The following is a 13,644-nucleotide window of genomic DNA, read 5'->3' on the forward strand; positions in this document are numbered from 1 at the left end:
TGTCTGGCATTGTGTTTCATCTGCCATTTCGTGTCTGAGCTGGCTCAAGTAGGCTATCCCTTTAGAGAGGAAATGACCAGGCTCTTTCTCTTTTAAACTCTCTGTACGTCACACAGTCATTCAGATGGGTGCAGCAACCTGGCTGAGGGGTCCCTGTGTTTCCTCACTCATTTCATAACTTTACTCAAATGGAGTGCCCACTGGCAAACATTACATAACCTAATGCTTTCAAACCCGCTTATTCCAGTTCAAGGTTACTGGGGGCTGAAGGCTATCAGGGTATAAAATAGCAAGGTACCAATCTACCACACAGGGTTAGTTTGGAATTTCCAATTAATTAAACCCACAGGACTTTGGGAATGTGGGAGAAGAAGCAGATAACCTCAGGGAAAGCACATAGAGACAAAGCTGGAACATGCAGCCTCCACAAGGACAACATCTACATGGCTGATTTAATCCAAAGATGCTGGATCAGTAATAAGGCAGCAGTAAGAACCACTGCAGCACCTGGATCAGAAACTAGGAATTAGAAAATAAATGAACATGCTAGACATGAAACATTTTATTTGATAGATAGTGTGGACGCCATGGGCGCGTAGAGCTGCTCTAACCTGACACAGACAGGCAGAGATGCAGGATTTTATCACACAGCACACGATTTTATTACTCTTCCTGTGGGAACCACTCTACTTCACGTCCCACCATTACAACACCGATCTAAATTACAGTTCAACGCACAACAGATCATCTTAGGTCGCTTTCCGCCTCCACTCCCTCTCTGACAAGCTCTGTCCTCTTCCTCCAAACTCTCTCTTTCCATTAGCAGTGGCAGGCTCCCTTTAAACAAATCCTGGGAGCGTTCCAGGTGCTTCATCAATATTACCTGGAATCACTGCCAGGTGTGATGGAAATCCACTGCCAGACTCTGCAGCTCCCTCTGGCGGCCCACACGGAAATCAATAAGGCTGCAAAAAATTCTCACTCCCAGTCTGTGCTGCAGGAACCTGTGGTGGACGGCTGACCTCTAGTGTCCCAGGTGAGGTAGTGCCTCGTAGGGATTCTCTCCTCTGGTCCTTCGATCCAATTGGCATCTCAGCCACACAATGACTGTGGCCATCCATCACGATAGATAGATAGATAGATAGATAGATAGATAGATAGATAGATAGATAGATAGATAGATAGATAGATAGATAGATAGATAGATAGATAGATGAAAGGCACTATATAATAAATAGATAGACAGTATGGCACTATATAATAGATAGACACATAGATTGGCACTATGCAATAGATAGATGTGAAAGGAACTATATAATAGATAGATAGATAGATAGATAGATAGATAGATAGATAGATAGATAGATAGATAGATAGATAGATAGATAGATAGATAGATAGACAGTAAGGCACTATATAATAGATGGACAGATAGAAAGGCACTATATGATAGATAGATGTGAAAGGAACTATATAATAGATAGATAAAACAGTAAGGCAGTATATAATAGATAAATAAGTAGATGTGAAAGGCACTATATAATAGATAGATAGAAAGATAGAAAGGTACTATATAATAGAAGGATGTGAAAGGCACTATATAATACATCGATAGATCAATAGATAGACAGATAGAAAGGCACTATATAATAGATAGATAGATAAATATGAAAGGCACTATATAATAGATAGATAGATAGATAGAAAGGCACTATATAATAGATAGAGGGATGTGAAAGACACTATATAATAGATAGATAGAAAGATAGAAAGGCACTATATAATAGATAGAGGGATGTGAAAGGCACTATATAATAGATAGATAGAAAGATAGAAAGGTACTATATAATAGAACGATGTGAAAGGCACTATATAATACATCGATAGATCGATAGATAGACAGATAGAAAGGCACTATATAATAGATAGATAGATAAATATGAAAGGCACTATATAATAGATAGATAGATAGATAGATAGATAGATAGATAGATAGATAGATAGATAGATAGATAGATAGATAGAAAGGTACTATATAATAGATAGATAGATAAATATGAAAGGCACTATATAATAGATAGATAGATAGATAGAAAGGTACTATATAATAGATAGATAGAGGGATGTGAAAGGCACTATATAATAGATCTATAGATGGATAGAAAGGCACTATATAATAGATAGATAGAGGGATGTGAAAGGTACTATATAATAGATTGATAGATAGACAGATAGAAAGGTACTATATAATAGAAGGATGTGAAAGGCACTATATAATACATAGATAGATCGATAGATAGACAGATAGAAAAGGCACTATATAATAGATAGATAGATAAATATGAAAGGCACTATATAAGAGATAGATAGATAGATAGATAGATAGATAGATAGATAGATAGATAGATAGATAGATAGATAGATAGATAGATAGATAGATAGATAGGGTCAGAATGCAGAATTAAGAATATATCTCTGGTTATTGCAACATTCTCATAATAGGAACTCTATAGATAAAATGTTGCCTACATAAACAACTTAAAGTCTTTATTTTTCTGTCTAGGCTTTCGTAATCTTTTGTGGCCTTGGTATCAATAACACAATCATGTATGATCAAGTGAAGAAGTCCTGGGCAAAGCAGTCTGTGGCTCTGGATGTAAGTTCATCAGTTATGTTTCTTGTTACTGCATTTTTTATTTGCCTTATGAAATAATTTAAAATTTGTTATAATTGTTAAGGTGCTATATAAAATAAAAGTTGATGATGTCTCATTTTTTAAAATATTTGCAACCTACTCCGAGCTTTTGTTTTTTGCTATTTGTCTTTTTTTTAACTCTTCATTATATCACTTTATTTAGGTTAATGGCTCACTCACGCACACGCACACGCACACACAGTCATTTGGGACCAAATTAGAACGGACATTGACTGTGTTTACATGCACACTCAGAACTGGGATAAGGTGAATAACCCGGTCAAGGCAGAAACCTGGTTTCTTAAAAAGCTCCATTTACATGCGACTTTAGGGAAAATACTCCGACACCTTCAAACTGCCAAGCCTGAAGCCTGTCATCATTTTCTTGTATTCTATAAATACATTTAAGCCTTTCATGTGCTGCGAAGTAAATCACATCCATCCCCTTTTTTACTTCCTCGACCTGAGCCGTCAATGATTCGTGGTATGAACACTGGCCGCTGCGTCACACTATCATGCTGTTTCAACATATCTGTAGCAAACAGATGGATGAAAATTAACCTGACATTTTAATAAAATGTTTCTTTTACACACACAGACTGTTCTGCTCGGCTGTGCGAATGACTGCAGGTACCAGTAGGTTTGCTTCTTGTCTTACACCCAGTGCTGCTGGGATAATAACTCAGCTATTTTTACTTCAATAAACTAAATATTGTATAAGATTACTTGTTAGTTTAAAAAGTATTCAGACTACACAATGCACTGTACTTGTAACGTGTTACCTCCTATACAACTCCCAAGATTGTGCTGCTAAGCTTAGCACTGTACGTTCAGCTCATCAGCATACATTTAGCGATTTCAGCAATATTGAGACAGATTATTTTAACCAGGAGAAGGAATAAATGTGATCATCTGAGCATTGGCCTCCGGAAATTTATCTTTGTGGACATTTCTAGCTGTGGCTGCTGAAGGTGTGTGTGAGGCTGACACTTCCACAGTCGAGCAGAGTACAGAGGACATGCAGCGACTGCTACCTCCTCAGCTATAACCTGGTTCAGGTCTGCAAGGCCAAACAGTTGGGTTACTCGCTGAGAAAACTACGTCTCTTAACCAGGCTTCTCTAATGGGAATTAAGGGATTATGTGGGATTTTAGAAACCAGGGTTCTGTGAATAGCCGGGTTAATAAAGCTTATCTAAATATGCGACATGAAAAATGATTTTTGTTTTGGAGTATTTAATATCATCATTCTTTATAGTGCCTTTCAAAGTGAGCACTGTAAGAGTGATTCCAGAATTAATATGGGGCCTGCATTGAGCCTTTCATAGTAAGTGAAGTAATGAGTGCTTATCAGATTGGTCTGTTTTAGGAAGAACCTTTCATAGGGACCCCACCCTGGGACATCAGACACAAGGCAGGAACGGGCCTTGACCAGGCTGCAAGTCTAGAGAAGAGCCTTCTCAGTCACACATCTCCCTCAAGTCATTTTAGAATAGACTGAGTATTTAAACAAATATATGTGGGTGATGGCGGATACACAGATAGATTGATATGACAAGCATTATATCAAAAGTTCTGAACTAATTATATGATTTCTGCAAAAGCACTAGGTAGATAGGTAGATATGAACTGCACTATATAATAGATAGATAGATAGATAGATAGATAGATAGATAGATAGATAGATAGATAGATAGATAGATAGATAGATAGATATGAAAGGCACTATATAATAGATAGATATTTTAGTATAGTTGGCAGGATAGATAGATAGATAGATAGATAGATAGATAGATAGATAGATAGATAGATAGATAGATAGATATGAAAGGCACTATATAATAGACAGATAGATAGATATGTAAGGCACTATATAATAGATAGATAGATATTTTAGTATAGTCGGCAGGACAGATAGATAGATATGTAGGGCACTGTATAATAGATAGATAGATAGGTAGATATATAGATATGAAAGGCACTAGATAGATATGTAAGGCACTATATAATAGATAGATAGATCGATAGATAGGTTGATAGATAGATCGATAGATATGTAAGGCACTATATAATAGATAGATAGATAGATAGATAGATAGATAGATAGATAGATAGATAGATAGATAGATAGATAGATATTTTAGTATAGTTGGCAGGATAGATAGATAGATAGATAGATAGATAGATAGATAGATAGATAGATAGATAGATAGATAGATAGATAGATAGATAGATAGATAGATAGATATGTAAGGCACTATATAATAGATAGATAGATCGATAGATAGGTAGATAGATAGATCGATAGATATGTAAGGCACTATATAATAGATAGATAGATAGATAGATATTTTAGTATAGTTGGCAGGATAGATAGATAGATATATAGATAGATATATAGATAGATAGATATGAAAGGCACTATATAATATATAGATAGATGTGAAAGGCACTATATAATAGATAGATAGATAGATAGATAGATAGATAGATAGATAGATAGATAGATAGATAGATAGATAGATAGATAGATAGATAGCACTATCTATCTATCTATCTATGGCAGTGACAGGGATTCGAACCGGCAACCTTCGAGATGCCAGCGCAGATCCTTAGCCTCAATGAGACGACCCCCAAACCAGGAATGAATGATTTAGCAGGTGGAGGGAGGCCACTGACATTTTTCCCTCCTCATCTGTTTTGTCACTCGTTTTGCATTTGGCTACGGTCAGTGTCACTACTGGTAGCATGAGGCCACACCTGGACCCTACAGAGGTGGCGCAGGTAGTCCAACTTCTCCAGGATGGCACGTCAATACCACGTGGCATTGCCAGAAGGTTTGCTGTAGTCTCAAGGGCATGGAGGAGATTCCAGAAGACAGACTGTCGGTTCCACCAAAAAGAGAGCTGGACAGGGCCCCTGGTAAAAGGTCCTTAACCTATCAGCAGGACCCACTGATATCTGCTCCTTTGGGCAAAGAGGAACAGGGTGAGCACTGGCAGAGCCTATAAAAATGACCTCCAGCAGGCAGGCAGGCCACTGGTGTGAATGTCTCTGACCAAACAATCAGAAACAGACTTCATGAAGGTGGCCTGAGGGCCTGACATCCTCTAGTGGGCACCATGGAGCTCAATTGGCATTTGCCATAGAATACCAGAATTGGCAGGTCCACCACTGGCAGGCGCACTGTGCTTTTTACAGATGAGAACAGGTTCACCCTGAGCACATGAGACAGACATGAAAGGGTCTGCAGAAGCCATGGAGAACGTTATGCTGCCTGTCACATCGTTCAGCATGACTGGTTTGGTGGTGGGTCAGTGATGATACATCTGGGGAGGCATATCCATGGAGGAACGCACAGACCTCTACAGGCTAGACAACGGCACCTTGACTGCCATTATCTATCAGGATGAAATCCTTGGATCCATTGTCAGACCCTGTGCTGGTTCCTCCTGGTACACGACAATGCCCGGCCTCATGTGGCGAGAGGAAGAAAGAACTGATACCATTGACTGGACCCCCCGCTCACTTGCCTGACCTCAATCCAGTAGAACACCTCTGGATGGGACATTATTTTTCGGTCCATCCAACCCCTTAGACTGTCTAGGAGCTCAGTGATGCCCTGGTCCAGATCTGGGAGGAGATCCCCCAGGACACCATCTGTCACCTCATTAGTACGATGTCAGGAATGGGGGGGGCATACAAACTACTGAGGACGATTTGGAGTTGCTGCAATGACATGTCGGCTAAATGGACTCACCAGCCTGCTGCATAATTTGTTCCCTTTGATTTTCGGGGTGTCTTTGAGTTCAGAGCCCTCACTCTGTCGGTTCATCATTTTCATTTCCATCCTTTCGTTCCTCACACATCACCATATCAGTCCACAGCAGTAGAGAGAGCCAGCAGGAGTTTTTTCCCATTGAGATCTGATGGGTTTTCTACGTGTTCCTTTCATTTTTTTGAGCAGTTTAGTTTAGGCACTATACGTAGATAGATAGATAGATAGATAGATAGATAGATAGATAGATAGATAGATAGATAGATAGATAGATAGATAGATAGATAGATAGATAGATAGATAGATAGATAGATAGATAGATAGATAGATAGATAGATAGATAGATAGATAGATAGATAGATACTTTATTAATCCCAATGGGAAATTCACATTATCCAGCAGCACCTTACTGATACAAAAAACAATATTAAATTAAAGAGTGATAACAATGCAGGTATACAGACAGACAATAACTTTATATAATGTTAACGTTTACCCCCCCGGGTGGAATTGAAGAGTCGCATAGTATGGTGGAGGAACGATCTCCTCAGTCTGTCAGTGGAGCAGGACGGTGACAGCAGTCTGTCGCTGAAGCTGCTCTTCTGTCTGGAGATGATCCTGTTTAGTAGATGCAGTGGATTCTCCATAATTGATAGGAGTCTACTCAGCGCCCGTCGCTCTGCCACAGATGTTAAACTGTCCAGCTCTATGCCAACAATAGAGCCTGCCTTCCTCACCAGTCTGTCCAGGCGTGAGGCGTCCTTCTTCTTTATGCTGCCTCCCCAGCACACCACCGCGTAGAAGAGGGCGTTCGCCACAACCGTCTGATAGAACATCTGCAGCATCTTATTGCAGATGTTGAAGGACTCCAGCCTTCTAAGGAAGTATAGTCGTCTCTGTCCTCTCTTGCACAGAGCATCAGTATTGGCAGTCCAGTCTAATTTATCATCCAGCTGCACTCCCAGGTATTTATAGGTCTGCACCATCTGCACACAGTCACCTCTGATGATCACGGGGTCCATGAGGGGCCTGGTCCTCCTAAAATCCACCATCATCTCCTTGGTTTTGCTGGTGTTCAGTTGTAGGTGGTTTGAGTCGCACCATTTAACAAAGTCCTTGATTAGGTCCCTATACTCCTCCTCCTACCCACACCTGATGCAGCCCACGATAGCAGTGTCGTCAGTGAACTTTTGCACGTGGCAGGACTCTGAGTTGTATTGGAAGTCTGATGTATATCGGCTGAACAGGACCGGAGAAAGTACAGTCCCCTGCGGCGCTCCTGTGTTGCTGACCACAATGTCAGACCTGCAGTTCCCGAGACGCACATACTGAGGTCTGTTTGTAAGATAGTCCACGATCCGTGCCACCAGGTATGAATCTACTCCCATCTCTGCCAGCTTGACCCTAAGGAGCAGAGGTTGGATGGTGATGAAGGCGCTAGAGAAGTCCAGAAACATCATTCTTACAGCACCACTGCCTCTGTCCAAGTGGGAGAGGGATCGGTGTAGCATGTAGATGATGGCATCCTCCGCTCCCACCTTCTCCTGGTAAGCAAACTGCAGAGAGTCGAGGGCGTGTTGGACCTGTGGCCTCAGGTGGTGAAGCAGCAGCCTCTCCATGGTCTTCATCACATGTGAAATATAGCAATAGGTAGATAGATGGTTAAGGCACTATATAATAGAGAGACAGAGAGATGGTGGCAGGTCTGAATTCTGCACCGAGTCATTATCTAAGTAGAGTCTCCCTCGTGCCCTTGTGTTTTTGTCTCAAGGTAGATCAGTTTCCATCGATCTTTCTGTGTTTGATTTGCGCTTGTGGATTATTGCCCCGTTCTGGGTTGGTTCCTGCTTTGTCCCCAACTCTCCTAGGATGGGCTCTGGTTCCCCATAAAACCTGAACTTTGAAAGTATTATACAGTATATGCCGATATCCAGCATACTGTATATGAGTATAAGGCATGTAGGCTCCCAGAGCGTAGGGAGGCATCACACAGACGTGAGACGTGTAGAACAGCCCAGCACACAAGAGTAATCAGGCCCAAAGCTAGTCAGACTCCTGTAGTTGTGAATCAAGATGACATTCTATTTCTGATTTATTTCCATTCCTGTGTATGGGATTTGAAGGATTAAGCAGTAGCTTTATTCCAGGAATTGATGCATAGAATGGAGATACTGGCCTCTAGTGACCATTGCTTGAAATTGCATGCTACACTGGCCCTAGTTAAGAGTTGACTCGCCTTCTTTCTTCAACATCGATTCACTCATTTATTTCTTGAACTGGCTTCAACTCTGTCGAGGTGAAGAGGATTTTGTCCTCAAATTAATGCACGCAATTCCCTTATTTTTGTGAAAAGTTCAATCAAAATGATTTACTGACAGCACTGCGGATGTTATATGGAGTGATCTACGACAGAGATCAGTATTAGAGGTTCTATATAAAATCATCATCCCTTGGTTTTACTTTTTAAAGTTGTTGTTAGGGTGGCATGGTGGCACAGTGGGTAGTGCTGCTGCCTTACAGTTTGGAGACCCAGGTTCACTTCCCGGGTCCTCCCTGCGTGGAGTTTGCATGTTCTCCCCGTGTCTGCAGGGGTTTCCGCCCAAAGACATGCAGGTTAGGTGGATTGGCGATCCTAAATTGGTCCCTAGTGTGTGTGTCCTGCGGTGGGTCGGGGCCCTGTGTTGGCTGGCATTTTCTCCAGCAGGCCCCTGTGACCCTGTAGTTAGGATATATCAGGTTGGAAAATGGATGGATGGAAGTTGTTGTCAACTGTTGCAATTTCTGCATTAGTGCATTAAGGTAACCTGTGTGAAGAACTCCACCTAGTGGACATATCCACACAGTGAAAATGATTCCTGAATAATTGAGCAAGCGCAAAATGTCAAGCTAGTGGTTTGCTTTTGGTAAAGTTTTGCTGTCACTTTATATTTATTCCTCACAGATTTAATAGATTGTGTTATTCAGAACATGTGGCCATCATTCGTCTGTTAGTCAATCAGCCTTTGTTTTATATAGTGCCCTTCATCTGAAGCACTGTCACAATTTTACGGAGGCGTATTGGGGCCACAGTGAAGAAAAAAAAAAGTACATTTCCACTTATCCATCCAGCTATATCCTAACTACAGGGTCAGGGGGGTCTGCTGGAGCCAATCCCAGCCAGCACAGGGCACAAGGCAGGAACAAATCCCGGGCAGGACACACACACCAAGCACACACTAGGGACAATTTAGGATCACCAATACACCTAACCTGCATGTCTTTGGACTGTGAGAGGAAACTCACGCAGACACGGGGAGAACATGCAAACTCCACGCAGGGCGGACCCGGGAAGTGAACCCAGGTCTCCTAACTGCGAGGCAGCAGCGCTGCCCACTGCGCCACCGTGCCACCCAGGTGACATGATGGTGTAGCAATTAGCACAACTGCCTTGCAGCTCTAGAGGCCGGGGCTCAAATCCTAGCCTCGGCACTGTCTGTGTGGAGTTTGTACATTTTGTGGGGTCGGAGTGGGTTTTTCTTCCCATGTACCAAAACTGTGTCGATAAGTTTCTAAATTGCCCCCATATGAGTATAAACAAATTTCCAAAATGGACAAGCACCCATTTCGAGGGTTGATAGCTGCCTTACACTTAATGCTACCAACAACAACAACAACATTTATTTATATAGTACATTTTCATACAAAAAGTAGCTCATAGTGCTTTACATAATGAAGAAAAGAAAAATAAAAGACAAAATTAAAATAAGACAACATTAATTAACATAGAAATGAGTAAGGTCCGAGGGCCAGGGTGGACAGAAAAAACAAAAAAAAACTCCAGAAAGCTGGAGAAAAAAATAAAATCTGTAGGGGTTCCAGGCCACGAGACCACCCAGTCCCCTCTGGACATTCTACCTAACATAAATGAAATAGTCCTCTTTGTAGTTCGGGTTCTCACGGAGTCACTTGATGCTGATGGTCATACAAATGTCTGGCTTTTAATCCATCCATCATTGTTGGAACATCACGGTGCTTTGGGTAGATGGTGGTGGCTAAGTGAAAAAATGCTGTCCTAGTGATCTGATTAATATGCGATTTAAAATCTAAATTGCAGTCAACGGTTACCCCTAAGCTTTTTACCTCCGTTTTGACTTTTAATCCTAATGCATCCAGTTTGTTTCTAATAGCCTCATTGTATCCATTATTGCCAATCACTAAGATTTCAGTTTTCTCTTTATTTAGCTTGAGAAAGTTACTATTCATCCATTCTGAAATACAAGTCAGGCATTGTGTTAGTGAATCAAGAGAATGGGGGTCATCAGGTGCTATTGATAAATACAGCTGTGTGTCATCAGCATAGCTGTGGTAGCTCACGTTGTGCCCTGAGATAATCTGACCTAACGGAAGCATGTAGATTGAGAAGAGCAGCGGACCCAGGATAGAGCCTTGTGGAACACCATATAGGATATCATGTGTCTTTGAGTTATAATTACCACAACTAACAAAGAATTTTCTCCCTGCCAGGTAGGATTCAAACCAATTTAAGACACTGCCAGAGAGGCCCACCCATTGACTAAGGCGATTTCTAAGAATCTTATGATCAATGGTGTCAAATGCGGCACTCAGATCTAAGAGGATAAGAACAGATAATTAATTAATTGCATAAGAGGGTTTGAAAACTAATAGATGGAGGGATGGATGGAAGGATGGACAAATTACAGAGGGGTTTAGAAGTGAACACCATTTACATCTGACCCTGTTTGTGCGTGAAGGGAGGTTCTTCTGCTTTATTCTCTGAAAGCACCACAGTTGCCATATCTTGTGCTTTTTTGCTTGCATGATCTCCTTGTCTGTAGGAATGTAAAAAGTATAAATTAAAGGGAGACTCCACTTACTTCTATCACAGGTGCTGTCTTACCACGCTACTTGTTCGAAGACTGAAGTAGACAAGTTCAAGGTAAGACATTTTAATGACTGGAGAACGCTGAGCCATTTGGAAAATAAAGTGGGGATGGGATGAACAAAAACATCAGAGCTTTTTCAGACGGAGAGCCAGTAACACTTTAATGATTCTTCTGTGTGCTATGTGACTCTCCAGGGGTTCATTACCTGCCAGTCAGTCATCACTTGGCTTTCTCAATGCCAATGCCGTCACATAGGTGGTTACATGTGCTGATGTCTGGGTTTACTGCTTTGTGTGTGTAGAGAAAAGCCAAGCAAAATGACACCTTTTATTAGCTAACTAGAAAGATTACAATATGCAAGCTTTCAAGGCAACTCAGGCCCCTTCTTCAGGCAAGATGTGTGAAAATAAGTGCAGTCCACCCTAGAGGGCGCAATATTTATAAATAAACTTACGTGTGTGACAGCAGTGTCCTGGATTTAAATCCATCTCCCAGTTAGCACTAGAATCCCTGAAGCCTATGAAAAAACTTGTAATCCTGGCCACCTTAAATTCCTTCGCACATCTTCATTGATGTCTTTCAGAACATTAGGACATTAGAACACTCTGGACGAGAACAGGCCATTCAGCCCGACAAAGCTCGCCAATCCTGTCCACTTATTTCTTCCAGTTCGAGTTTTGAAAGTCCTTTAAGTCTTACTGTCTACCACACTTACTTGGTCACTTATTCCAAGTGTTTGTCGTTCTTTGTGTAAAGAAAAACTTCCTAATGTTTGTGTAAAATTTCCCCTTCACAAGTTTCCAACTGTGTCCCCGTGTTCTTCATAAACTCATTTTAAAGTCACCGTCTCGATCCATTGGACTAATTCCCTTCATCATTTTAAACACTTCACTCAGGTCTCCTCTTAATCTTCTTTTGCTTAAACTGTAAAGGCTCAGCACTTTTAATCTTTCCTCATAACTCACACCCTGTAGCCCTGAATCAGCCAAGTTGCTCTTCTCTGGACCTTCTCTAGTGCAGTTATGTCTTTATGGAGACCAAAACTGTACACAGGACTCCAGATGAGGCCTCACCAGTGCATTATAAAGCTTGAGCAGAACCTCCCGTGACTTGTACTCCACACATCAAGGCGCTATATAACCTGACATTCTGTTAGCCTTCTCAATGGCTTCTGAACAATGTCTGGAAGTCGATACCTTAGAGTCCACTATGACTCCTAAGTCCTTCTCATAAGATAGACTCTCAATTTTCTGACCGCCCATTGTGTATTCAAACCTCACATTTTTACTTCCTATGTGTAATTCTTTACATTTACTTCAATTCAATTTCATCTGCCACAAATCTGTCCAAGCCTGCCTGCTGTCCAAGTCCTTCTGTGATGATATAATGGATTCCAAATTATCTGCTAATCCACCTATCTTGGTATCATCTGCAAACTTAACCAGCTCGTCATTTACAGTGGTGTGAAAAACTATTTGCCCCCTTCCTGATTTCTTATTCTTTTGCATGTTTGTCACACAAAATGTTTCTGATCATCAAACACATTTAACCATTAGTCAAATATAACACAAGTAAACACAAAATGCAGTTTGTAAATGATGGTGTTTATTATTTAGGGAGAAAAAAAATCCAAACCTACATGGCCCTGTGTGAAAAAGTAATTGCCCCCTTGTTAAAAAATAACCTAACTGTGGTGTATCACACCTGAGTTCAATTTCCGTAGCCACCCCCAGGCCTGATTACTGCCACACCTGTTTCAATCAAGAAATCACTTAAATAGGAGCTGCCTGACACAGAGAAGTAGACCAAAAGCACCTCAAAAGCTAGACATCATGCCAAGATCCAAAGAAATTCAGGAACAAATGAGAACAGAAGTAATTGAGATCTATCAGTCTGGTAAAGGTTATAAAGCCATTTCTAAAGCTTTGGGACTCCAGCGAACCACAGTGAGAGCCATTATCCACAAATGGCAAAAACATGGAACAGTGGTGAACCTTCCCAGGAGTGGCCGGCCGACCAAAATTACCCCAAGAGCGCAGAGACAACTCATCCGAGAGGTCACAAAAGACCCCAGGACAACGTCTAAAGAACTGCAGGCCTCACTTGCCTCAATTAAGGTCAGTGTTCACGACTCCACCATAAGAAAAAGACTGGGCAAAAACGGCCTGCATGGCAGATTTCCAAGACGCAAACCACTGTTAAGCAAAAAGAACATTAGGGCTCGTCTCAATTTTGCTAAGAAACATCTCAATGATTGCCAAGACTTTTGGGAAAATACCTTGTGGACTG

The 13,644-nt window shown here is 41.2% G+C and overlaps 1 protein-coding gene across 1 annotated transcript in view; it reads left to right on the forward strand.

Moving 5' to 3' along the window:
- The window catches only part of pde11a (phosphodiesterase 11a), a 428,873-nt gene that overhangs the window by 220,469 nt on the left and 194,760 nt on the right, over positions 1 to 13,644 (forward strand). The window contains exons 10-11 of the mRNA XM_051930468.1: positions 2,564 to 2,656; positions 11,358 to 11,408. Coding sequence (XP_051786428.1) covers positions 2,564 to 2,656; positions 11,358 to 11,408 — 144 coding nt within the window. The remainder of the gene's footprint in view (positions 1 to 2,563; positions 2,657 to 11,357; positions 11,409 to 13,644) is intronic.

This window comes from Erpetoichthys calabaricus, chromosome 8 (genome assembly GCF_900747795.2).
Source record: "Erpetoichthys calabaricus chromosome 8, fErpCal1.3, whole genome shotgun sequence".
Classification (NCBI taxonomy): domain Eukaryota; kingdom Metazoa; phylum Chordata; class Cladistia; order Polypteriformes; family Polypteridae; genus Erpetoichthys; species Erpetoichthys calabaricus.